Consider the following 27,953-nt stretch of genomic DNA (forward strand, 5'->3'; position numbering starts at 1 on the left):
CTTACTTTAGCCCGATTCACAACGGTTAGCTTATAATAATGTTTTCTAATTTGAGTGATACGAGTAGGTTTTCGCGGGAGATTCGAGCATGGCACTTGACGAATTAGACCCCAACCTAACTGATATGCAATTTCCTGATCAATCCTCTAATAGGAACGATAAGAAACGATCAGATAAGATAGAAATTGATTTTGACGATTTTTTAGTTCAAGGAATAGGCTACAGGGAAATTGGAGTAGGAAGGTCAAGAAGCAGGAGAAGAAGGAACGTCGCAGACGGGTTCAGGAGAGAGCTGGAGGATCAAAGGATTATCTTCAAAATGAGGGCAATTCTGAGATTGCTGAGGAAGCAAGAATCAACAAATAAGAGAATAATGAAATTAATGAAAGAAATTATTGAATTGCATGATTTTTCGGCTGAATTACTAATGTTGACAAATGATTTAGGAAAAATGGAACTCCAGACTCCTGTCATAAAAGTATGAATGTCAAAAGCTGTATAGGAGTGTACCTTATTTTGAGATCACAGATGTTGATTGCTTTATGGTTTTAACTGCTTTATAGTTGCCTTGATTATTTTGTAAAAGAACGGGTAAAAACAAGGGGATGCATTTTGCAACATGGGTGCAAAATGGAACTTCTTAACCGTTGTGAAAAGTGTTATTCACACCTGCTCGAGGTGTTATATTGTGGTTTAGACATATATGCTTATGCCTCGCTTATGTTTTGAAAGGCAGAGGCGTCATGCCCAATCAAAGTGAGGGGGCACGTGACCCCTCAGATTTTTGAGGCAAGTGGATTTTGAATGCAGCTACCAAAAGACAAAAAAAAAAAATTGCTGAATAATATTTTTTTCTATTTGATACAATCACACCGGCGTGATTAGCGTAATATCATCAGCATACAGCCACGTTTGTACAGCGCTGCATTATAACCAGTCACACATGATGCTGTTGAGTTTATGAATGCAATGACCAATGAGGCGTTAAGATGAGTTATAGTTGAAATGCATGAAATGCATTTTCTTCACTCTCTTGCTGACTGACAGTGTTGGGAAGGTTACTCTGGAAATGTAATAGGTTACAGATTACAAGTTACTCTGTTTAAAATGTAATAAGTAGTGTAACTTTTCAATTACTTTATTAAGGTAATGTAACTTATTACATTTGATTACTTTTCTAAATGTCTAACATTTTCAACATTTTCAATTAATCATTTTGAAACATTTAAAGCAGGCATGGTTGATCTTACAGTAGTGCTCAACACTGATTACTGCCAAAATCACTTGAATTAAGATTTCATTCAATTAAGAGATAATGTACTTCTTTATTTTGATAACAACTGGCTTGATGTACATTATCCTGCTTAAATAATTAGAAACAAAACACTGACCTGAGTTGAAATATTTGAACGCAAAGCTTTCATGAAGAAAACAGTTGCTAGCAAGTGGCAAGTCCAAACTAGATGGACATTTAAGGGATACGGTGCAGTCATACTACTTTTATTACACATAAATAATTAAGTACTAGTACTTACAGAACTAGTTTGTTAGTTATCTTGTAATCCATTACAGTGTACAAAACAAAATGGCAGCAGCGTTTGTATGAAACAAGAGAGCGAGTCCACGATACTAGGATGACAGAATTAAGAAATTGTACACATAATATTGAATTGAGTTTTAATATTTTATTAGCTAACCAAATGCAAAGCTTCCACCAAAAAAAAAAAAAAAACAGTTCCTAGCAAGTGTATAGCACCGACTTAAGTTACCCGGATGAGTCTGTTATTAGCTTTTACCAGTTGTTATCGGAGAATAACATACCTTGGAAAGTCACGACAGACCAATCAGAATCAAGCATTCCACAAAGCCGTGTAATAATTTAATCTAAAGCACAGCCACCACAAAATCAGACTTAACACCTCTTATTTACTTAAATACAGATATAAGATCATAACAAGAAATAGTTGAATAGCTATGATACTGGTTTTGAAATCAAATGTTTGCATAGTTTTGACAAGAAACACTGGCATCAAACAATGCCTTGGAAAAAACAATTAATCTTAAAAAAATAAAGCATATGCATAAACCCAAATAGGAAATAAAACAGTTATCGCATAAGCGTGTGTCCTTTTCTGTCCTAAACTCCTGAAACATTGGTGTCTCATTTTAGAGCAGTCAATGCAATTTATGAAAGAAGTCAATTAAATCTGTATGGGGGTGTGAAAATATTCAGATGTAACCCCCTTTGTAATCATTAACATTTTCAAAAGTAACTGTAATGTAATTACACATTTTTTCTCAGTAACTGTAACTAATTACAATTACATTTATTTTGTAATTAACTTATGTAATTCTGTTTCATGTAACTAGTTACTCCCCAACACTGCTCACTGAATACCTCTTTCTGGCGAATTCTCTCGTCAGAAACAACAAGGTGCAGATGTGTGTATGAATCTGTAAGTAAGATATTAATTTCACAGTGTAACAGCTTCAGTGATTTTAATGCTTGAACTCTAGACTGTCAGTGAAAATATTCTTTGATAACGTATGTTCTTTGCTCTCTTTCTGTACAATGAAAGTGTTATGATAAGTAGCCTAACTTACAATGTTTTTAATATTCACATTAAATATAAAGTCAGCTGTATTAAAAATATGGTATGGCATGACACCCATATCTGTTACTAAACAGACAAGTTTTATGCATAGTTAGACTACATATCTCTTAACTATGCATAAATAGTTATATTAGGCTACTTTGACCATCATAATCTAGGTGATAATCGAGATATTTCATGATATAGTTAATGTGTTCGGGAGTGTTTTGAATAAAAAGGAAAAAATAAATAAAACATAAGCTATTGTGGCTGCTGTGTGTCATATGACAACCCCCATGCCCCCCCCCCCCCCCTCGTGCCCCCTCAGAAATAATGAGTGCATGATGCCCCTGTTGAAAGGTGTTACAATTTTTCCTATAGTTTAAAATAGAAGGAGGTGTAACTGATCTTTTATCTTCTCTGGGTTATGTTGTGGATCAATAAAGCTTGTGATTCAAGCATTCTTCTCTCAGCCCTTTTCATTCACTGAGAAAACAGGATAACACAGAGTGAGTTGATAACTTCCAGCATATTCGACACTCCTCGTGCTGCAGCGCTAAAATAAAACACACATCTTTCACTCTTTTCGCCAATGTCTAGCACTTTTCTTGATATCGAATATATGCTGTTTGTCATGATATATCACACATTTCATAGATAATAACAGCTGGAATTACGGAGCTACCAAACACACAACTTACTGCTGGCCTTTCACACATGAACTGACTGACGCAACAGGGGCATACACAGCATAAAGAACCAGCCAGCCAATAGGAAACTGTTAACCCTTTCTCATCCAATCATTTTCCAGTGTGATTATTTAACAGATCATTATTTGCAAGTGGAGACACACCCTATATATATATATAGACTTGCTGAAATCGCGTTTGGTCTCGTACTGTATCGCGTATCTTGTCACCAGTGTTAGGAGTAACGCGTTACAAAAGTAATGCATTACAGTAACGTATTACTTTTTGCTGTAACGCAGTAGTGAAAGGCATTACTAATCAATTTTCAGTAATATTTTACTCGGTACATGTTCAGTAACGCTTGCGTTACAACACACTTTTAGCCCCCAATTTTTATTTATTTTTAAAATTTAATTTAAAGTCGGGCTCCGACTTTTTTATGTCCCACGGCCTGGGCTTCGGGCCAATATTCACGTCATAGTTCAGACGCGGGCCGGTCCTCGGGCCTGTTTTAGGCTTCTCCTTATCTTTATATTTTAGACATCCATCAATTATTGTTGAAAAAAAATTGCCGCGCTGGTGGAAACAACATGAGTCTGTGCTGCCGCGACTGTCAAGAGCAAAATACATGCAATAAAGCAAAAGCCCCAGCAAAAGTATCATGAATGTGTCCGGGGGAAATAGTAAGGATTCGCCATCTCCTCGTTAGACGCACCTTTAGAGAGAAGTGCATCTTCACAGATAACGATTGTATTAAATAGTTTTTGTTTTCGTTTTTATTTATCTCGTTAAGTAGTAATTTAAAGCTTTCTATAGATATATTTATCATGTCTGCGAGGCATGTATTCGCTGACTTTAGATTCATTTTTGTGAAGCGCTCCTGTTCAAGATAAAAGCACAACGTTTTGTTGATATTGTGAGTGCACACAAATAAAAGTAGACCCTTTACAGTTACGAATGATGTATTACTCTTACTTTTAAGAGCAAAAATTACGGCGTAAGTTGTTTCCATTGAAAAAAAATTGTAATTGATTGCGCTAGTGCCTCCATGTCCTGCGCTTTAGCTTCCACTCTCCACACAAACTACTGGATGCAGCGAACATTTATCTAGGTTTAACGTTTAAACATTGTTATATGCTTGAACTGTTTTAGTATATCTATAGATCTTATTTTAGGCAAGTCATGATGATTTGAGAAGGCTAAATTGATCAAGCATAAGCTATGATCAGCCTACAGGTCTGCCGCTGGCCGCTTGGTCATTACTTTAAGAAATAAAAAACGTATTTAATGAACAAAAAATGCTCCAAACGTTTTTTTTCTAAATGAACTTAATAAAAAGCCAAAACGAAATATAAACACTTTGCCATTAGGGCAGGGCTCTAGTACATTTAGTCATTTTAGAATGTTAAGTTCTACTTCTGTAGACATTTTGGTGAAAGTAACTCAAAAGTAATACAGGAGTCATGTAACGCATTACAGTTCTGAGACAGTAATATTGTAAGGTAAGGAATTACTTTTAAATAACAGTAACAAGTAATCTGTAATGTATTACAGTTTGGAAGTAACTTGCACAACACTGCTTGTCACAACACGTTCTCACTCCCAACTCGTCACATATTGAAGCTTGGTCAGGACCAGAGCCGTTGAGAAACAGAGTTGCGACACTTCCATAGGCTTCCATAGGAACTTAAGAATGCGGAAGTAAAGCGTGTCATGGAGCAGCCAATAGTTCCAAACAACCGATAGTTTCAGCATTGAAGCCCATTCATTTCAGTGCTTCTCAAGCACAGTCGCCAGAAAGTTAAGGAAATTACAGCATTTTTTGCCATTTTAACGCATTAGTTTACCTCTCGGAAATCTGACCAGTAGTTGTATTTTATGAAACGTGTTATAGTTAATGCTTGTTTCCCAAGTGTTTATAAAAGCAGTATATTGTAATTTTTCTACAGACAGCACTGGATATCGACCTCCACTGATTCGTAGTGTATCCAGAGGCGCACCATCTTATGTTATTACTCAGGATCAATTGTCGTTTCTGTTGTCTTGTGGCTTCACTGTAACACAGATTGCACATATTCTACACACCTCCATATCTACAGTCAATTGACGTTTAAGGTAAGTTATATAATATAATAAATATATCCATTGACTGCACACGATACCCTGTTCACAGGTGTATTTGTCATGGAAAACTAATAGAATGATGGTAACATTTAATTTTATTGTATACAAGTTACATATGCTACATGTTACATAATTACATGAAACTGACCATAAACCAAGATTCAAGATTCAAGATTCAAGATTTTATTTGTCACATATATAATTATACAGAGTATAACCAGCAGTGAAATGTAGGTCAGGTCCGCTCCAAGGACAGTGCAATTATATAGAATACAAATATTAAGAAAAAGAAAAGATAAAAAATACTACCTAGAATAAAATGTCACCTGTTTAAGGTCACTAATATGACTGGAGTCCTCATCTCATTTGATCATAATGGGTTGGGAAAAATGCTGATTGCAACTATTGATTTATTTTAGCGCTCCTATTAAATGGTAAAATACTTGGATCTATTTTTCCCAGGTGCATCAATCTGTTGCAGTCTGCCTCATACTCCGACATATCTAATGCAGACTTAGATTAAAAGATTAGGGATCTAGTGGCTGGAAATGACCAACTTGGACCAGAGGCAGTTCGAGCACAACTGAGGTCAGAGGGAATTCGGGTTCAGAGGTGCAGAGTGAGGAGCCGTAAACATCGTGTCAACTCAAGGGCTGCAGCTCTCAGAGCAATGTCTCAGCGACAACATAGAAGGTCCTACCGTGTCGCAGGACCTAATTCTTTATGGCATCTTGATGGAAATCACAAACTAATAAGGTAATTTTATTTTTAAATCTTAAACATTACATTATGCTTAAACCACTCTATTCTTCTGTTACTTAAAAAATGCCACTAAGTCACTAAATTTTTATTTAAAATTTGAAGTAAATAAGATTTTAAAAGTCTAAATTTTAGAATTGAGCAGTTCATTAACATAAATCAATATGGCTGCAAAAAGAGGTTAAGATGGATGTAACACAGTGCTGTTGTAGAACATCAAAGCACATCCTTCGTCGGATATTTTGTTGTTGTTGTCTAATGCAAGTGTTATGCTCAACTAAGTAATTATTTATTTGTGTTGATTTAGATGGAGAATTGATGGCATTCATACAGTCAGCTCGTCACCTTTTTCCGTGCATCTAACAATAATCGCAGCAGCACTGTCATGAACTGCTTCTTGGATGCTATTTCTGAATATGGAGTCCCTTCCAGAGTACGGGCTGACCATGGTGGAGAGAACAATGCAGTGTGCTTGTTCATGAACCTGTTCAGAGGCACCGAATGAGGGAGTGCTCTTAGAGGAAGAAGTACACACAATCAGAGGATTGAAAGACTTTGGGTCGATCTGTGGCGTGGGGTGTCAAATGTGTACTATGACCTTTTCCACTTTCTTGAGAGAGAGGGCATTGTGGATGTAGATAATGACATGCACATGTGGGCTATATGTCTACATCCCAAGAATTAACAAAGACTTGACAAATTTAACACATCAGTGGAACAATCATGGTTTGCGAACCGAGAGATACCAGTCACTTCTACAAATCTGTCCAGGGTTGCCTGGCACAACAGAGGCTGTCAAGTACTGCAATGCAGGAGATATTTGCATCAAGACCCTCAGACTCCATTGGAGGAGAGATTAATCCAGCAGAGCTAATTGGTGGTGGCAGTCATTCTGTATCAGGAGCGGTATCTCATGTGCATTGGCTTGAACGAGGTACCAAACCAGTTCACTGTGACTGTGATGATGAGTTGCAGCAACTCGCAGAACAAATTGATCCACTTGGAGGTCCCTGGGAAAATCTAGGAATACATGTCCTTAAAGATGTTCTTTCTTTTGTGGAAAACCTAAGAATGTAAATTGACATTTAATAATGTTTCTCTTAGCATGTGTCATGTTCTGATCGGTTTCTCCCCCTCTGCTTTCCTGTCTCATTCCTGGGCTAGTCATCTTCCTGAGCTTTTCTCAGTACAAAAACATGTATACAAAAGAAATAAAAAAAAAAATCACACTGTAAATCACATCAATAAACAACTGTTTATTTTAATTATGATGTAAATTTAATTCATTTGTAGTGTAATCTGAATACCTTCAGATGTGCATTTTAATCAGATAACACAAGACAGATCAGAACTGGAGAAAAGGACAAAACTCAGCAACACCTGCAAACATCAAAAAGCAGTAGTAAAAATATGTAATAAAATGTCCATAATATAACTTTATATAACAATCAAAGTGCGCACATCCAACAGGCCGAAAGGCTAAAAGTGGGTGCTCAACCACAAAAATATTTAAAACACAGCTCCAAAATTAGTAAAAGTAGTTTTTGGGATCATGTGGTTCAGGTTTGTGCTGTATTTAAGGGCTGAACTTTGTATGGGATCATTGTCTGATGAAGAGCTTGTAGGCTCAAAACGCCACCTGTGGTGAGAACATAAATATACAACTACTTTTGGAGCTGTGGTGTGCCAACTTTGCTCTTCATGTTTTAAAGTTATATAGTGGGTTGGGTTCTGAATTTGCACAGTTGTTTTTTGTTTGTTACTGCTGTTTCATGAAGAAAATTCAATCAAATGTTGTTAACAACAAAAAAAAAAAAAACATGAAGACATTTAAAACTATTTCATCAGTAATTCTACATCACTCCAAAAGTGGGGGATTGCAAAATGCCACTTTCCATGCATTCTCTGAAGAGTTCATAGCTGTGATGGATTGGTAGCCTCAAGACAATGCTGCAGGTATTTGCCTCTGGAAAAATTTCAGCAATTTAACTTTGATTCATCCAAGTATTTACTGAATCACCATTCAGTCGTTAGTGTTAGGGTTAATAAAAGTGCTTGGCTTTTGATTGTATTATAGGAATATTGTTCCAGGGCCAACACATCTGTCCTATTGTACTTGGATAAATAACATAATGTAATTTACTTTCATGTTTGATGCTTCTTTTACTATTAATTTCATAAATTAAAAAAACAGAAATAACCAGACTTGTTTATCTGCACTGCCTCTGTACCATAAACTGTGGACTCAAGTTTGGTTTGCTGGACATTGTGAGGTTGTGGAGGAGCTGGTGAAGGCGCTTGAGAATAACATAGACAATTTCAAAGAGCTAAAGCCTGTCTGCAGAGAGGTCAGAACCAATTTTGCAGCAAATTATTATGTGATGTTATAGACGTCTAATCTTACTTTGGTCTCTAACATGGTGTTTTTTATTGTTTTAAGATACAATTATAGATTATGAAGAGCGTGTATCTGTGTGTTTATAGGAGCTACTGGCTGAGCTGCATGTATAAATAATAGTTGAGTATGTGAGGCGAATGATGAAGATAAAACTGAAACTGAAAGGCAAGAAGCAGCTGCTGAGTTCATCTGCCACGACAGCAATAAAATCTGTTCTGTGTTTGCCAAAGTGGTGAGATCACATACAGACCCACACATTAATGCATATGAACATACTGAACACTCCCATGTGAACAAAACATGCAAAATACTCCACATGCAGATTTTCATTCAGATTTGAATAGAGTACAAATACAAATCATATTTTCTCCCAGCTTTCTTCCTGGAACGTTCTGGGAAACCGCAGGAATTCCTGACTCGTATAGTAACACATGGTTATCATTATGTTTTGGAATCTCAGAAACCTCCAGTTACTCTCTTCTACATTTCTGTTTCTCTGAATCATACTTTTAAAGTATCTAATGTAGAAAAACAAAAAAAGAACGGAATCATGTTTGTGTATGCGTTTAATCACAGTTCCCAAATTTCCCTATTGGTGAAGCTCCTTACTTAAATAACAATTAAAAGTTATTTTATAGGCTTATTTTAAGGTTTATTGGTTACAGTGGTTTAGAAAGCCAAAAACATTGCTTGACATGCTGCCAATAACATACAGTAGTCTGTAATTATTGTTGTAGACACAATGTGATATTGAGTCACAGACTAAATATGGACTTTATCAATGTATTCTTTTTATAATAGCATAATGAATTGTGGGAATGCAGAATGCAAGAGTTGCAAAGAACCACTGCAAATATACAGATTCAACTCTCAAAAAGACAAAAAATCAAGTTTTCTAAATCAAGTACCATTCTTTTCTCTTAGGGATCCAGAGAGGAATGGCTCGGTCAAATGCTGCCCAAATTATCAGAGATTCTGAGACAGGATCTTGAGAGTGTACAGCTAGAGTGTTAGTAGAGACGATTCTGACATTAGGCGAGTCTATTAGATAGCAGCTGGCAAGATGCAGTAGTTTGACCCAAGAGACATATACAGGCCACAATCAAAACTACTCTTTGACCTGATAGACCAGAGTGGACATTTTTATTTGAATTACCTCAATTGTCTTGTTTTCTTTTCCACATAAGTACTACAAATTATAATAGTATACAAATACCATTTTAAACATTCAGGTATGGATAGCATTAGCAGTATGAATAATGATTAGAATTTGATCATCAGTGTTCTTTGTTGTCATTCATCTTTGTTGTTATTCTGCACTAGTGAACGGCACGCTGCTCTCCTAAACCTGAAGACCAACCTTTCCAGCTCAGATGTGTGTAGGATCGAAGGGTGTTTGAGTGAAAACAGTGGCACACTGGACACAGAGTCCCCTACTTCATTCTTCTCTACAGTACTCATTGGACAGTACCACCTGTGTGATTTGATATACTTTATATAGATTTTATTGTACTTAACAAACTGTAGCATATAAATATTAACAGCATTTAACGGAACACATTTTTTCCTAAACATAAGCATTAGTCTTACAATCTTTTCTTTTTTTTTTTTTTTTTGAAGGATATAATACTTTTATTCAGCAATATGACATTAATTAATCAAAAGTGACATTTGCATTCACAATGTTCTTTTTCAAATAACTGATGTTGTTCTTAAAGGGATAGTTCACCCAAAAATGAAAATGACCCTATTATTTACTCACCCTCAACCATCCTAGGTGTATATGATGCTCTTCTTTCAGACAAATACAATTGGAGTTATATTTAAAAATATCCTAGCTCTTCCAAGATTTATAATTGCAGTGAATGGGGTTTAAAGGCTGAAGTCCAATAAAATGCATAATTCCATGACAAAAAATGCTCCACATGGCTCTGAAGGGTTAATACAGGCCTTCTGAAGTGAATCTATGCATTTTGTAAGAAAAATATCCATATTTTAGTCTCTAGCTTCCACTAACTGTCATATGTGCGTACACAAGAGAGTGCATTCCAGCGGATGATTTAGGTCGTACGTGAATGCAGTTCCAGTTCCGACAAGCAGCCATCCGGTCCTGCAGCCATTCTCGGCGCCGGTCAGACCCGCCTATCAGAATGGCGGTACAAAGTGGCGAAGGCGTTGGATGGGGGTTTGGGAGGTGAGTGCGTATCTGTATGTGTGTGTGTGTATGTATGTGTGGCCTGGGAAGTTGGCACGCTGGCATTCGAATCAAGTTGCCTCAGTCCGCAGATTGTGAAAGCGACACAGCAGGTTGCCATGGAGACAGCCTTGATCAGGACCCCAACTGAGTCAACAACAGCAGGTGTCTGGAAGTGGGGAGGAACGCAAGAGAGTCTAACTGCAGTGCTCTTCCCGGAGAAATTTTCCAGCTTCGACCTTGTCCGAGGTTGCGCTGGTTAGGAGAGCCAAAGAAGATAAGATTGTTTGGTCTTGGGGCGAGTAGCCGCATTCCAATTTCACAGCTACTCTCTTAGTCCATTTCTGGTCTCCAAATCATCAATTTTCCTTTAACCGTGAGCTTCTCCGTGATGGCATCCATATTGCGGTTAATAGTCTCAGACAGTGCTGACCGCTCTGCCCACTACTTCATGACGGGCAGCCTTGAGGCTTTGGACAGCTGTTCCGTCTCCTGAATTCTAAAAATAACAGAGCAAAGCCTAATCCAATCAGCAGAAAACCCGTTATCGTGGTTCCGAATAGGTAGATGTCTTCAATGTCCTCCACGGAAAGAGCTGCCAGACACACGACCGATTATGGTTTATAAAGTTTTACATATGGATATCGATTCGCTTCAGAAGGCCATTATTAACCACCGGAGCCATGTGGAGAACTTTTTATGATGGATGGAGGCATTTTTATTGGACATGAAAATCTTAAACCCCATTCACTGCCATTATACTTTAATGACATGACAAGAGCCATGACATTTTTAAATATAACTTTGATTGTATTCATCTGAAAAAAGAACGTCGTATACACCTACAGTACATAGAATTGCTTAAGGGTGAGTAAATCATAGGGTAATTGTCATTTTTGGGCGAATTATCCCTTTAAATTGGTATTAATCAAAAATCCTAGAGATTTGTCTGGTTATCTGCAGGCTACAGGAAATGAATGCATATACATAATGTACAAATACATAATGTGAAACTAATGACTCTTTCATTCACACAACAGGGTGTCAAACTGAGAGCTATTGTATGATCAAATAGATCTAAATAAAATACCTAAACAAAACCTCCTTTCTCTGATGTATCAGTCATGTATTATGGCAATACATCATCTTGGTGGTTGTACTCGATAAGCTGTGATATGTAATGAGTCAGTGTCGTCTCACCCTCACTGTCCCTATCAGCCCTTCATTACTAGTGTCATCAGCCTTGATGACGTTATTCCACTCCTGTTGTTCTAAACAACATTGTCTCGCCTGTTTACTGTGACTCAACAGAGCCTTCCTCAACACTGGCTGTATCACTGAAAGGAATCTTTGTTTAATTATAATGGGGAAGTGTGAGCGTGGAGTCTGTGCTGTTGACTGGCTTTAGTGCCACCAGTTCATATTTTGTGACGTTGAGACAGATACAACAGTAGACTTTTTGAAATTATAAAATATACAGTACAGTCAAAAGTCTAGACACGCATACTCATTACTTACTATTACCACATATTTTATAATAATAATGAATTCATTAAAAATGTGAAATAACACAAATGGAAGAGTGGTTAATTGCAATGCAATTGCAATAGGGAAATACAGAGATAAAAAATATATATTTTAAACAATATTATTATGCAATATTATTTTATATTGTACCTTAAACTTATTTTATATTTAAAGTGGCTGCCTTTATAGTATTGAAGAATTTCTGATATATGCTGGGCACTTGTTTGCTGCTTTTCCTAGGTCTGATTATTGCTAGGCACGACTTCTATTTATTTGTCTGTTTAGCTCATTTAAAATTGTTTGTTTTTAAGATCATGAGAAGCCTCAACTCACCCAGACTTTTGACTGCAGTGTATTTTGTGCTGTTGCATGACAAGCATTTATATTTATACAAAAAATAAATCATGTTAAAACAATGTAAAGCATGGGCAGTAATCCAATTTATATGCTACATGGAAATGCCTGAGGAGAATAAATAAAAATCCTTTCACTTTTTAGTATAGGCTAGTTAGTGCCTTTTTTCCCTTGACATCGTGCTTCACTGATTTGCATATAAATGATTTCCTGGAAAGGCTTGTGGAAACACCCAGAACAAAAGGGGAAATTCGGTTTCAGTTTCACTTTCACTTTTTTCTTAGTTCGATACCAGCTGGATATAAAAGCCTTCATTCAGAGTGGGCTCTAACCGTATTCTGGTCTTTTGGGGGATTTCCGTCACAGTGAGGGGGTGAAGTGTTCACTTAGTGTAGTGGCCAGATCATCTCAATTTAGCAGATGTTATACTGCCACCTGCAGTCCATTTGACAAGCTGAAATAAGCTGAAAAAGTTCAAAATAACCCGAAATCAATATTTGAGCAAGTACATAACCAGCCAGTGTTCAAAACTATCGCCTTACATCCACAACGGTTAGCTTATAATAATGTTTTCTAATTTGAGTGGTAAGTAGGTTTCACTGTTGCCAACTCTCGCGAGACAAATAAGCAACCGCAGCTTCAAAAACAAGCCCAATGTTTTTTTGAAAATATATTATCATCAGTATTATTTATTACCAATAAATGAGCCTGCAACATATTAAACTGAAACCACTCTTTTATCTGAAAAGAGGATTGGAGAGATGGAAAAGGAGAAAAAGGGGAGCTGTAACATATGTAGGCCTAAAATATATAGGGGTCATTCTATGAATTTTTTCTATCCCTAGCCTTTACAGAAATATTACACTTGAAAAACACTATATATATATATATATATTGAAATGAAACAATGTGTTATTTGGACAATTACACTTTCTTGAGCCATCAATGTGGCAATATTTGTTTTTAATTAATTATAAAGAATTCCAAGCAATACAAAACTGCTTGTCCTCACAGCCATGTACAGAGGGAAAGTGCTTTATATTGAGGTCAAAAACAGGTTTTTCTACCAATTAAAATAAAATAATGTACACATAACTATCAAATAAATGACATTTAAACATCAAACAAAATGCCAAATAAATATGATAGAAAAATATAAACATATTATATAAAATAATAATATATTATATTAAAAAAGAAAATATTATATACTATTATTTAAAAAATATTATAAAAAATCATTAAAATCATTAAGCTGTCATTTATGTGTATTCATGAAGTCAAAAGGTAATCTAATAATGTGGTCAAAGTTTAAATGTAAAAAAAAAAGAAATACATTTTAAGACATCTTGCCATACCAGGCTATTCGAACCAAATGTATTTACTCTTAGTATTAGGATATGACTACTTGTTTTTTTATTACAGCCCATCAGAATTAATACATTACAAATACATTTAGAAAATTAGGCTAAAAGAAAGCCATCCCGCTCGTCTACTTCTATCATCGCTTGGATTACATCGTCACGCGCCTTCTTTTTGAATGTGATTTTTCTCCAATGAGGGGGGGGGGGGGGGGGGCATTTGGCAAACTAGATAAAAAAGTTTGTCAAGACAAACTTTAGGTTGGCTTGAGAAAGCCTAGCCTGGAAGTTTAAAGCAGATGTAAAAGCCTGAAGTTTGAGCATTTAGATAGATGTTGATAACATGTTTTTAGCATGATTAACCTGTTACTAGCATGTTTCTAACATGATTATCATGTTACTAGCATGTTGCTAGCATGACTAGCAAGTGACTAGAATGTCCCTAACATGTTTCTAGCATAATTAGCATGTTACTAGCATGTTGCTAGCACGATTAGCAAGTGACTAGCATTTCGCTAGCATGTTTCTAGCACGATTAGCATGTTACAAGCATGTTTATAGCATGATTAGCATGTTACTAGAATGTTGCTAGCCTGACTATCAAGTGACTAGCATGTCGCTAGCATGATTAGAATGTTACTAGCATGTTTCTAGCATGATTAGCATGTTACAAGCATGTTGCTAGCATGCTTATAGCATGATTAGCATGTTACTAGAATGTTGCTAGCATGACTAGCAAGTGACTAGCATGTCGCTAGCATGATTAGAATGTTACTAGCATTTTTTGCTAGCATGACTAGCATGTTGCTAGCATGATTAGCAAGTGATTAGCATTTGCCTAACATGTTTCTAGCATGATTTGCATGTTATTAGCATGTTGTTAACATTATTAGCAAGTGACTAGCATGCCGCTAGCATGTTTCTAGCATGATTAGCATGTGACTAGCATGTTACTAGCATGATTAGCATGTGACTAGCATGTTGCTAGCATGATTTGCAAGTTACTACCATGTTGTTAGTCTGTTTCTAGCATGATTAGCATGTCGCTAGGATAGATAGATAGATAGATAGATAGATAGATAGATAGATAGATAGATAGATAGATAGATAGATAGATAGATAGATAGATAGATAGATAGATAGATAGATTAGAAATAGTACATAGAAGGGAAGCTTAATGGGCTTCAGGATGTTAACATTTGAATTTTGACAGTTGGAGTTTGAATAGTCTTGGCTCATCTGAACATTCAGTCAATGTAAATCTATGGGAGTTTTATGATTTTTAATCTTCATTTTTATGAAAGCTATAAGTCAGATCAGTCTGAAGAGATATAGCAACTGGAGTCAGATCAGTCTGAAGAGCTGGGCTGAGTTTGGTGGTTCGTTTAGAAACTTTAGTCTCATAAGAATAATAATACGAAGCTTAAATAGCAGATCAGTAATTACGCTAAGGCACTTATATTATTGCACTGGTTGGCTATTAACTGCGAGCAGACAGAGTGTAAATCAATGCACTGGAGAATACGGCGAACATAAATAAAGAAACAAAGTTGCTTGTCAGATTTCCCCAACAAGCAATGATATTTTTTTAAATAACCCCCCCCAAAAACCGCAACCCTCGACCAGGGATTTTTTCCACAACTTTACGAAAAAAGAAGCCCAAAGTCGCGTATAATACGCGGACTTGGCAACTGTGATAGGTTTTCGTGGGAAATTCGACCATGCTGCTGCGTCGTTACGTCACGTCTGTAAACTACTACTATAGCTATCGCATGCGAGGATTTTCTCACAGCAGCTAGAATAATTAAATGTATCATTTTGATGGCGGATTGTAATCCAGAAAGGATTATGTGTTTATGAAACACATGTGAATGAAATTAAATTATATTCCAGTTTTAAATGTGCTTCTGATTACAGATAGCCTGGGATTACACAGGATTTGCATTTTAAAGACAACTAGTTTGAAGGAAGCATAATTTGCTTTTTGGGTTAAAATAATTTTTTAATATGAAATTCGAATGGTATGACAATTAGAGATTAGACAGAGAGATTAGTACAGAAGTTGAAATCTACATGCTAATACACACTATAGCCTACTCATAGTCACGCAATGCTGATGTTGTTAACATTATATTAATTTATAGATAATAATTTGAGAATAAAGTATAACAATAATAATAATTTGCACGGTTTGATGTGATATGAGCTAACCAATCTTTATCTTAAAGGGGTCATCGGATGCAAAATTCACTTTACAAGTTGTTTGAACATAAATGTGTGTTGGAAGTGTGTACACATCCATCCTATGATGATAAAAATCCACCCAGTGTTTTTTTTTAATCCCTATTTTTTAATCCCCTTTTTCAAATCAGGCTGTTCTGAGGTTCCTGTGAGAATGACATAGTTCTGTACAGGCCGCTCCAACGATAATTGATTGACAAGACCGTCTTACCTTAGACCCACCCTGATTGAGCTGTCATCAGTCCATCATTGTGCAGGGGAAGACAAGATGTCTCCGATTAAGTGATTGAAGTGTTTAGTTGTTGGATGTAATAATGAATATAGCAGTCGTCATTTACTCTTGACATCTGAGCCGCTGAAGAGGCAGAGGATTAACGTTACTTTAATTTTGAAGGGAATGCGCCGATCATCGATCTACATAAATGCATCTATGTTCACGCGAATCACTGGTGATCCAACTTTATCTACAGAAGAAGTGAGTATAAGGGTTTTTATGAATCTTTGCAAATCGCCTTTCCTAATAATGCGCTAGTTAGCTAGTTTTGCGACTGAAGTTTAGTATGCTCCATAGATATATATACATAGATGCCTCATTATCTCCTGTTTCTATGGGCCACGATAAGTAAACCATCCGCCATTTTTGGAACGGTCTGCGAATCTTTGACCGCATTGACTGTGTACGTCTACAACAGCAAGTTATACGCTTGTATATCTTTGAATATGCATTGATTATTATGATGAATACGAGATGGCTGACTCCTCAACGTATCTGGAACGGTCGAATAGGGAATCTACACATATCTATGGTCTTTACATAGACTTTTCATTAAGACCCTAAAGAATCATATCAACTTGTGTAAAATGGCCATCCAATGACCCCTTTAAATCACCATTGGCAACGCAATGTATTGTAATGCTTTTTTCCTCAGTTGGTCAGAACAAACATGGCAGACTTGTTACTTACTTGTTCAGATAACAATATACGTGAAAATTCTTATTTGGGTCATATATCCCAAGACGTAGGCAAGAATCTGTGATTGTAAAATACAGTAAATATCCACACCAGTGCCGTGACTGACTGCCACACATTCACCTCAAAACATTAGATTTATCCGCGCTGAAGCCGTGTCAGAGTACAACCCATGCAATAACAATAATTCCGCTAACAGCTGCAATTCCAGGTTTTCAAACAGAGATGGCGACAAAGAGGCAAAAGCTTTAAAGGACTGCAGCTTTAAATTAGAACCAAACTACTGTATGCACCTTTGACCTTGACTATGTTGTACACATTATACAGAAAGTATTAATCCCCACTGATTTTATCTCATAAAACACCTTTAAAATCATTCCTTCTTTCATTTGCTTACTTACATATTATAATGTAACCTTCTGGTGTTTCACACCTAAAAAGCAACAGCTCAGATTAGTGTCGGAAATGCAGGGAAAAACATACGGCACATCCCAGGCACTGTTAATATCAGGCTGACCTACTACACTGAGGAATGAGAAACAAGGGCAATGTGAACAAAACACGGCAAAAGGTGACACAATCACTATTGTCATGCATGAAGCTGGGGTTGCTTTTTAGCAGGAGAGCAACATGAGAACAAAATGCATGCAAATCCCCGCTATTTCAGCCAGCCAGAGATCTGTAATCAGGGGCAACATTCATTTCATCAGCAAGGATAAGCACACGAGGGAAAAACTATGAATAGCAAGAAAATGGTTGTTATTCTGGAACACCTCCACCAGAGCCCTGACTTCAATCCAGTTGGGAAATCTGTAATAAGAGCTAAAGAATATCCACAGGTGCTCTCCACCTGTTTTTGCAGAGGTGAAGCAAATATTCACTGGAGAATGTGCAGATAAATCATAAACAGAATCGAGTAAAGGAAAAGAAGGTGTCTCTTATTTTCACATTTTAATTTTTAATGCTATTAAAGAAAGAAAAAATCAATGTGGTGAAACATTAATGGTCAAATTTATATGATAAAGTCCATCTGCCTTATGTTTACCATTTAGTTTTTTAAAACAAATATATATATATATTTTATATATAACTCTTATATAACTTTTATATATATATATATATATATATATAACTGACTTTATTTTAACATTAATTATACAGCCATACATTTTTAATGTCCCCTTATTGGTAAACTGGGGCACTTTTGACACTGACATGAGATTAAAGGGATAGTCCATTAAGTAATGAAACTTCTGTCATCATTTACTCACCCTCATGTCATTCCAAATGACTTTCTTCTGTGAAAGACAAAAGAACATATTTGGAAGAATGTTGATAATTAAACAGTTTGTTCTTCCTTTGGACACCATTGTACAGACACTTGGAAGTCGTGGAAGTCAATAGGAACCAAAACGGTTTTGTTTTCAACATTCTTCAAAATTTCTTATTTTGTCTTCCTCACAAGAGAGAAAGTCTTACATGTTTGTACTTTCAACATGAGGGTGAGTAAATGATGTCAGGATTTTCATTTTGGGGTGGACTGTTCTATTCCTGTATTTCAAGTTCCAACTATAATAAGGCAATGGTTTAATTGATAGTAAATGCTTGTGCTGGTAAGTGTGTAAATGTTTATATGTATATGCTGGATAATCGCATCTATAATGATAATGCATAAATTACTGCCAACAAGAGGCCCAGACACCTTAATTCACCAAACAGAGGAATCACATTTATGTTTTCACTTCAGAACAAGTGGACTGAGTTGCAATGTTCTCTTAAGCTATATTAGCCTGTTTTGTTGCTGTAAAACACACAATATTATAAACCTTTATTTACTTGCTGAAAATCTGTTTATCTGTTTGTTTCCTGTAATGTTACAGGATATTTTCCTTTGTATAGTAAAGATAAAGGATTTTGTCACTGTAGCTTACATCAGTAAACCCTCTGAACCCTGAAAATGCCACAGGTAATCCAGTGAACCCATACAGGCTGTTTGTCCTCTGCATTCCTCTCCACTGGCCTACATCATGATGTGCTCAGCCAGGAATCTTTTGTTCCAGTGGTTTGTAAACACATCCAGAGAATTCACTCTGTGTGTCATCCACTGTCCCAGGCTATATGTGGAATTTGTGATGCTAACCTAACCTAACCCTAACCCAGAATATGTAAAAGGAGAGGCAAATTTTAAAATCAAACATCATAAGGTGGACAATTTTCATAGCATCTGTTTGTTTGTATAGCCTAGTTATATCTGTTTCATGCTAAAATTCTGAAAAAAGATAACAAAAACATGAATAATGGAAACAAATATGATCTGAAATATTTTGTATTAGATAAAAGAAAAGTTGGCAAAAATGGTAAAAAGATGGCAACATATTCAAGCCAAAGCACAGTCATTTTACAACCCCTAAATTAAGTTAACAACTTTATTAATCCCACAAGGGGCAATTCACAAGTATGTGATATTTCTAAGTAGAAATATCACATACTTGTGATATCTTGATAAAAGAAAACAAACTAATGACTTCCATTTTTATAAAATTGTGATTTGTCCAATATATAAAGACATATATGATGGGGATATCATAATGTAATGCATACCCTAACAGGAATGACCCCATCAGGAAATTGTCCCCATATTTGCACCATTATTGCAAAAGAACAAAATAGGCAGTTCACTTATGAAATATCGGTAAAAACAGACTGACATCACATAAAAAAGGAAATAACTATATTCACGAAAAATGTAGGGGATGGTCTGACAGAAGGCATATTTTTTGCTTGGATATTGTCCATCATATTCAACGCTTCCATATACACACTAAAAAAATTAAGCCTATGTCAAATTTACAAATAAAAAATGTATCAAAAGTAATAAGTTATTTACCACAAAAGAGATATTTCCCCATCAGCAAGTAAAACGGCGTGTCCAATATGATTGATGGCAAAATTTGACAAATAAAATAGAATCCATTGAGTCGCAAGCCAATCAAAAGATCCGTTTAGGGCATGTGGGCGGGGCTAGTGTGTAGCCGAGTTAAGATCGGAAGTCACGAGGTCTTGTGTGCTCATTGTGGTTTAGCATACGAGCAGATAGAAGCGTGCGAGAGGTGAGTAAAACTTAGGGGAAACATGTTGGTCTGTCCATTAGGGAATTATTTTGGAAAATTAATTATTCTGTCTTAGTACAATTTGATAAATATATTCGCACTCTGGTTTGAGGAGAGACTGCGTGTTAGGTTTCTGCTAATGCTGACATATGTTAGCTGACTAACGTTATGCGTCAGTCTTGTTGTTTCAAATCAACAGCATCATTATGTTGCTGTTTGTAAAGTTTTGCTCATGAATGCTGTTTTATTCCAGGTCCCCTGTATTGAGGGCGTCGTGAGTTTTCTCTCCAGGGTTTATCACTCTGCTCCGCAAGGTGTAACCCAGTCAGGCAGGCACCGCCGTGCCGACCCCTAACTAGATAAACCAAACCAAACCAACTCTAACCAGTAGTTCACCTCTTCTCAGAGCGACCAGCGGTGTGTTTATGTCTTTGTTTTGCGAAAACGGTGAGTACCTGGACGACAGGAGCTACGGATGGGAAAGGTACGTTGATTTCTGATATTTCTAGTGTATTTTCTCTCTCGTGACTGCGCGTGTACTCTCGCGATAGTTGGTTTGTTAAACCAGATCTAGGAGTTCGCATCAATCTTAAATGTGTTGCATTCTGCACCGAATAAAATGGCGTCCTCCTATGGTGTGACGCACTCTGCAGCATGGGGTTGCTCAACACAGGCCTGTTTGGGGTTTCATCCCATCTGCATGCAAATAAATGCTGCAACAGAATGTCTGGGTCTGACTATACCATTGTTTTCTATAACGGCAATTTATTTCAGTATTGAGTTGTATGCAAACAGACATGACATGCAGACCCCAATATCACCATGACAGGTGGTCCTAGTAGATAACTAGCCAGGCTTATAGAGAGTGGACACACCTCGATTTAGATGTCTGCTGTGGTTGATACCACAGTGGTCATAATGCTAAACTGGGTGATCCTTGTTGTTTTCTGCTCTTAATCCTCATTTTCATGTCCTTTTTGCAGTGCTATAGTGCAGCTGCCGGAACCTGTTTGGGGGGAACTTAGTCAACGAGCCCGAAGCCTGGAGCCTCAGTGGCCGTACCCTTTTCATGTCAGAGACAAAGTACTCTTGCAATCGTTTATGTCATCCCCTCCTCTTCAAACAGAAGATACTAATAATTGCCAATTCAAGATCTTCTCGTCTTGTTGATAAACCATACGGGAAGCCAAAATGTCCATCAATGTCAATCGCAGCGTGTCAGACCAGTTCTACCGCTATAAAATGCCCCGTCTCATTGCTAAGGTGGGTTTTAAACGTATATGGCCGGGGTTAATATTTATTTCTTGATAATGAATATTAATATAGATGAAATAAGTTATATGTAAATAAATGGTTGAAGTTTCTTAAATACAAATTAATAAGATATACACTCTCTCTATCATCATTATTATTATTAAAATGAAGATATATATATGTGTAGTTTTCTTTATCTTTATTACCTTTGCAAAGTTTGTGATGAAATTTGACCATTGTCCAACTATATATGTAATAATTAGATGCAAAATAAACCATGTTTGTTTTTCACAGGTGGAAGGCAAGGGGAATGGAATTAAGACCGTCATAGTCAACATGGTTGATGTTGCTAAGGCTCTGAATAGGCCTCCGACATGTGAGCATTGTTTTAAAAAGCTATTTCACTTTAATTTCCTTAAATATGGATTTTTTCCATTTGACATTATACTGTAACCTCTGTTAAGATCCCACCAAATTCTTTGGTTGTGAGTTGGGAGCCCAAACCCAGTTTGATTCCAAGAATGACCGCTACATCGTCAATGGATCTCACGAGGCAAACAAACTGCAAGACATGCTAGATGGATTCATTCGCAAGTTTGTGCTGTGTCCTGAGTGTGACAATCCTGAAACTGATTTGGTAAATATTTCCATTTTGTCATGTACGTTTCGACTTGCATAGAAGGGTCATGGTTGAAGTGAGACTATTGATGAACAGGTGCATTCTGGTGGATGTTGAACTGGGTGCCCTTGATGTTTGAATGCATGTTGCTGAGTATGCAGGTCTCTATGGTGTCACGCATGTAGCTTCCATGTGTTAAGATTGTTTTACAGATGTACAGAGGAAATTAGCTGTGTCATTAACTGTATACAAGCCATCTTCGGTTTCTCATTGTTACATTCGGTCTCTTGTTTTCAATTGCCTAAATCAATCAGCCCATGGCAAGGAGTGGTTACATCATAATGGGATTGGTCACCCAAAAATTAAAGTTGTGTCATTATTTACTCATTCAATTACAATTCAAAACCCATAAGACATTCTTTCAAAGAGCGCACAGTTTTTTATACTTGAGAGTAATGTTCGTTTGCGCCTGCTGATTTTCCTCTGCAGTGCGGTACTGAGGACTTGCTGAGATTCTTGCATGGTCTCAGCTGGCCTGGTTTCTGTTTCATGCTGCAGTCAACCTTATATCCTCTCTGTAAGGTTATAAATAAGACATAACACATAGGTCTATACCTATACACAGAGCAAAGCATACGCTTTTTTCATAAAATAATTTCTGCAAGTTAGGTACATGACGCAATTGTGAGAAATTTGCTTCACAGATTTCTAGCTGGATTTATTGTCACAGCCTGTTTATCAATATAGTTTAATAAAGTCAAATGTTCTCCTCATTGTAGCACATTAATCCCAAGAAGCAGACCATTGGAAACTCCTGCAAGGCTTGTGGTTACCGAGGCATGTTGGACACCAGACACAAACTCTGCACCTTCATTCTCAAGAATCCACCTGGTAAATACAGGCTTTAAGGAGACAGTGAATTGATATTTTGAATCCCCAGTGGTAAACACTTGATTATCTTCACTTTAATATTCCACAAACCTTTAATTTCAAATAAAACTGAAGGACGACCCAGGTATTTGGGTAACCCTAATCTATTTTGGATTTAGTATGTGCTTGTAAGCAGTATGTATCTGCAGTAATGGTAGTCAAAGACTGATCTTCTGACCTATGCCATGCAGATTTGATGTTCATGAGCTAAACTCTATTGCTCTTTTGTTAACTTCTCTCCTGTCCTGTTGCTGCAGAGAATGAGAGTGGATCTGTGAAAAAGGAAAAGGAAAAGAAGAACCGAAAGAAGGACAAAGAGAATGGCTCAAGTGGTGGAGAGGCTGGAAACCATAATGACATAGATGCCCCTGATGCTGTGGTAAGTGCTGCTTTGAGATCATCTCCTGAAAAAAGACTTACCAGTGTAAGAGATGAGAAATACTAATGTGATCTTATGACAGGATGGGGATGACGATGAAGACTGGGCTGAGGAGACCACAGAAGAGGCCCAGCGTCGCAGGATGGAGGAGATCAGCGAGCACGCCAAGGGTCTCACGCTCACTGATGACTTGGAGAAATCCCTAGAGGAGAGGGTCAACATATTTTACAACTTTGTGAAGGTGTTTGTCTTAAAATTGTACTGAAAATTGCTCTCTCTCTATAGACAATTTCCTCATTCAGCTCCATTCTTTGTTTCTGCCCTTCAGGAAAAGAGAGACAGTGGAGCGATTGACTCGGCAGATAAAGAGATCTTGGCTGAGGCTGAAAGGCTGGACGTGAAGGCCATGGGTCCTCTTATCCTGAGCGAGCTGCTTTTTGATGAGAACATCCGTGAACAGATCATGAAGTACAAGCGTCACTTCCTCAGGGTACGTCCTCATATGTTAACATTTTTAACATTTAAAATGGTGATTCTCAACCTTTTTGATTCCAAAGATCCCAACTGTTTACAACAATATTTGAAGCAAAGTTTTAAGGGCTGGATTTTTTTTTTTTTTTTTTCAAGGTTCCCACTCTTTGACCAGTGAGCCCACATTACTTTTTTTAGTCATTCGGCACTCACAATTTAAAAGGTGAACACTCCCAAAAATGAAAATTCTGTAATTAATTACTCCCCTTTGTGTCGTTCCAAACCCGTTAGACCTTTGTTTATCTTTGGAACACATATTAAGATATCTTTGATGAAATTCGAGCACTTTCTGACCCGCCATAGATGGCAACGCAGCTGACACATTCAAAGGGCCAGAAAGTTAGTAAGGACATCGTTAAAATAGTCCATATGACATCAGTGGTTCAACTGTAATTGAGAAACCCCTGATTGGGAAACCTGCACAACAGCAAAGACTTCCCATGCATACAAACCTTATTCCTTTTGTTGCTGCTTTTACAAATGACAGTGTCATACTGGCTTATTGCACTATAGTAAGTGTAAGAAGTTTACATTTTTGTCCACAGTTCTGCCACAACAATAAGAAAGCTCAGAAATATCTTCTGGGTGGCTTTGAGTGCCTGGTGAAGCTGCATCAGACTCGGCTCTTACCCAGAGTCCCCATTATACTCAAAGCCCTGTATGATGCGGATCTGCTGGAGGAGGATGTCATACTCGCATGGGCTGAAAAGGTAACCTGCCAGCACACAGCCTCTAGACTTGACCTTCTAGAATCTCAGATGAAACGATGTAGCTCTGAGTTGAACGTGGCTCAGATAAAAGTAGTTTAGATGCATGAATCCAGTTCTGATCTCTGGCAGCTCTCTGAAATAACAGATGAAAGGATGATGCGGTCAGTTACCTGTTGCTAGGCAACCCTTGTCATTTTAGCCTGAGTGTCTGAGGTGGTTATAATATGGTAACGTCTGTGACCTGCATGCTGCTGGAGAGCCAAGGGTCTGATGGCAGCAAGCACATTGGAGTAGTCTAGTGTTTTGGAGTTTAAGCCTGTTTGTGATGTTTCTGCTATAGGTGTCTAAGAAGTATGTCTCCAAAGAGTTGGCTAAAGAGATTCATGCCAAGGCAGAGCCCTTTGTTAAATGGCTCAAGGAGGCAGAGGAGGAGAGTGAGGGCAGCGAGGAAGATGGTGACGATGACAATGTTGAGGTAAAAAAAAGCCACATTACATCACTTTTCATAACCAGGACTTTTAGATTTGTAAGATCATAGTTAGTTATTTGATAAACCTTTAGATGGCACAGGATTTACTAGGGCTGTATACCTTGGAGAACCTGGCGATACGATACATACCTCGATACACAGGTCACGATTCGATACGTACCTCGATACAGAGCTGTCTCGATACGATTTGATACAATGTGACACGATTCGATACGATTCAATAAAAATACATGGGCCAGAGCCAATTAGTTAATGCTGAACACATTTACTCAACAAACACAACTCTGCATTTTTCTTCAATTTATTGAAGACAAAAGTGCAGGGCTTGACGCTTACCTATTCCCCAAGGAGCACATGTGCTCCTAAGTCAAAAAATTTAGGAGCGCATTAAAAACATTTAGGGGCGCAATGCAAATTTTTCTAATTAGGTGTTTTAGCTTAATAAGGGGATACAAAGAGACATTTACAAGCACCATTATTTAATTTATCAGAATACAGAAAGTACACAAGGTTTTTAAATAATTTTACTTCAGACACTATTTAATAGGCTAATTATGTAATTAGTTATAATCCTATTAAACTGTGTCGGTATAAAATTTTCACAATAATCATTGAAGCTTTTGTCACGGTATATGTTTTTGTTTTTAAATCACAATATATAATTTCTAAGTGAAAAAAAGTGTTGTCGTCCTAACAGGTTAAATAACTTTATTAAAGATAATTTACTAAAAGACTTTTATAAAAAATACATAAAAATATAAAGTAAACAAGTGTTTCAAGATTAGAGTCCAAAAGATTGTTCAAATGAACGAAAGAACAAAGTAAGGTCCCATTTGTTAACATTAGTTAAAGCAGGTTAACATTAACTAAAAATGTGCAATAGCTAATTGTTGCAGTAGTTAATATTCTTTGTTAATGTTGATTAATAAAAAATACAACTATGTTAGTTAATGTTAGCTCCATTGAATTATATTAAGACAACTTTTGATTTTATAATGTATTATTAAAAGTTGAAATTAAGATAGCATTATTAATAAATGCAGTCATTGTTTTTTTCATGTTAACTAATGTAACTTGTGTTACTGAACAATAATAACCAATCAGTCGTTGATATATAGATAGGCCCACTGTTCTCTATTATAGATCAGTGGATGGGCCATGCTTTAGCTTAGAAACAATGTTTGAAAATAAATAGCTCATTAAGTCTTTAAGTAAGAATTATTTGAGGCTATTGTGAAGATTAAAGCGAATATAAATATCTAAATGACTGTGAGTGTGAAACATTATTTACACAGTTTTAGGAAAATAGTGCAGCTGATTTGTTTACTGGGTTACCGGGGTAACGGCAGCGCCCTCTAGTGGCGAATGTGCGTCATTCAGCGCGTCTTCACTTTAACTCGCTCCGCTTTTCTTCTCATCTGTGCTCATTTAAATTAAACCGTTGCCTTTTTAAAGTTCTTAAGTAATCATATGAGGCTGCATCGCAATTTTTCCATAAATACACAGAATAAATTAATACGTTTGTTATAGGCTACTGTATAAGTTAGGCTGTTTTGTATTTTGTTTTGTATTCGCACTTGCGCTTCTAAATACATTTTCCATTTCGCACACATCTATTTTTAGTCGCAAATGCGAGTGAAATGCTCTGTCGAGCCCTGAAGTGCATTATAACATAGTGCATTTTGCTTAAATATGTGCAACTTTAAGTGCTCTGATTAATTGTACACAAATTGTATTAATCTGGAAATTACCACAAGTCAACATTTAACTTTCCAAGGGTACAGTCTGAGCTCACACAAGCACAAAATCTTCTTATTATTATTCTTAACTTCTTATTAAATCTTCTTATAATTCTTTTTTGTGACACCATGTACTGCCATAACATATTTCACTATGAAATCACTTAAATGCTACATCTTGCTTTAACATTTTCCATGAGTTTTTTGAAACTCGCGGGCGCCGCTGCGCCCCCTAATGGCTGGGCGGAGTATCGATACTTAGGGCTAGAATATCGATACTGTCTCTTTTTTTATTATATCGGTATGTATCTAAGAATCGATATTTTGAGCACACCCCTAGGATTTACTCTTATCTTCCTCTTCTCTAGGTGGTATATTCCTCCTCTGCCCGTGAGTTGAAAATGGAGACCACAAAACCTGAGAAGTCAGACCATGAGGAGGAGGACATTGATATTGATGCCATTTAAAGATGAAACCAAAAAGCTTCAGTTGCCTCTTCACATATTGCTCCGCTTCTTTTTGTCAGATGCATGCCTTTCACCTCCTTTGGCCTTTTTCTTCAGCTCTAGGCCTGGGTTAGCGCTCTGCTCAAAGCCTCTTATTTTAGTATTTTCTCACCAGCTCTATTGATGAATTGTTTCTGTTTGTATGCATGAGTTTCTTAGATTATAGAGCATAAATGCCCACGAGTTCCCCTTGTATTTTTGCAACTATTAAAGATTTGCCTGTGAGTTCCACCATGTGTCTGCCTAGTTGGTTTAAACACTTAATATTTAATTTTAAAGGCTGTTCAAAAGTCTGGAGTCAGTACCTCCACAACAGTATTAAGCAGCGCAGCTGTTAAGAAATGTTTCTTGAGCACCAAATCAGCATATTAGTTTTCTGAAGGATCGTGTGACACCGAAGACTGGAGTAATGAGGCTGAAAATTCAGCGTTGCATCACAGAAATAAGTTCTCTTATAATATATTCAAATACAAG

The 27,953-nt window shown here is 36.8% G+C and overlaps 1 protein-coding gene across 1 annotated transcript; it reads left to right on the top strand.

Moving 5' to 3' along the window:
• The first annotated feature begins 20,241 nt into the window (after positions 1–20,241).
• LOC306880328 (eukaryotic translation initiation factor 5-like) lies at positions 20,242–27,710 on the top strand. Its single transcript, XM_079433806.1, has 12 exons — positions 20,242–20,321; positions 20,575–20,805; positions 21,305–21,584; positions 21,870–21,951; positions 22,040–22,212; positions 22,974–23,085; positions 23,382–23,503; positions 23,586–23,744; positions 23,832–23,993; positions 24,580–24,744; positions 25,085–25,219; positions 27,342–27,710. Exons 3-12 carry the CDS (start codon positions 21,513–21,515, stop codon positions 27,438–27,440), a joined length of 1,281 nt encoding a protein of 426 aa, XP_079289932.1. The 5' UTR covers positions 20,242–20,321; positions 20,575–20,805; positions 21,305–21,512; the 3' UTR covers positions 27,441–27,710.
• Positions 27,711–27,953: the final 243 nt, after the last annotated feature.

This window comes from Barbus barbus (assembly GCF_936440315.1).
Source record: "Barbus barbus genome assembly, chromosome: 14".
Lineage (NCBI taxonomy): Eukaryota > Metazoa > Chordata > Actinopteri > Cypriniformes > Cyprinidae > Barbus > Barbus barbus.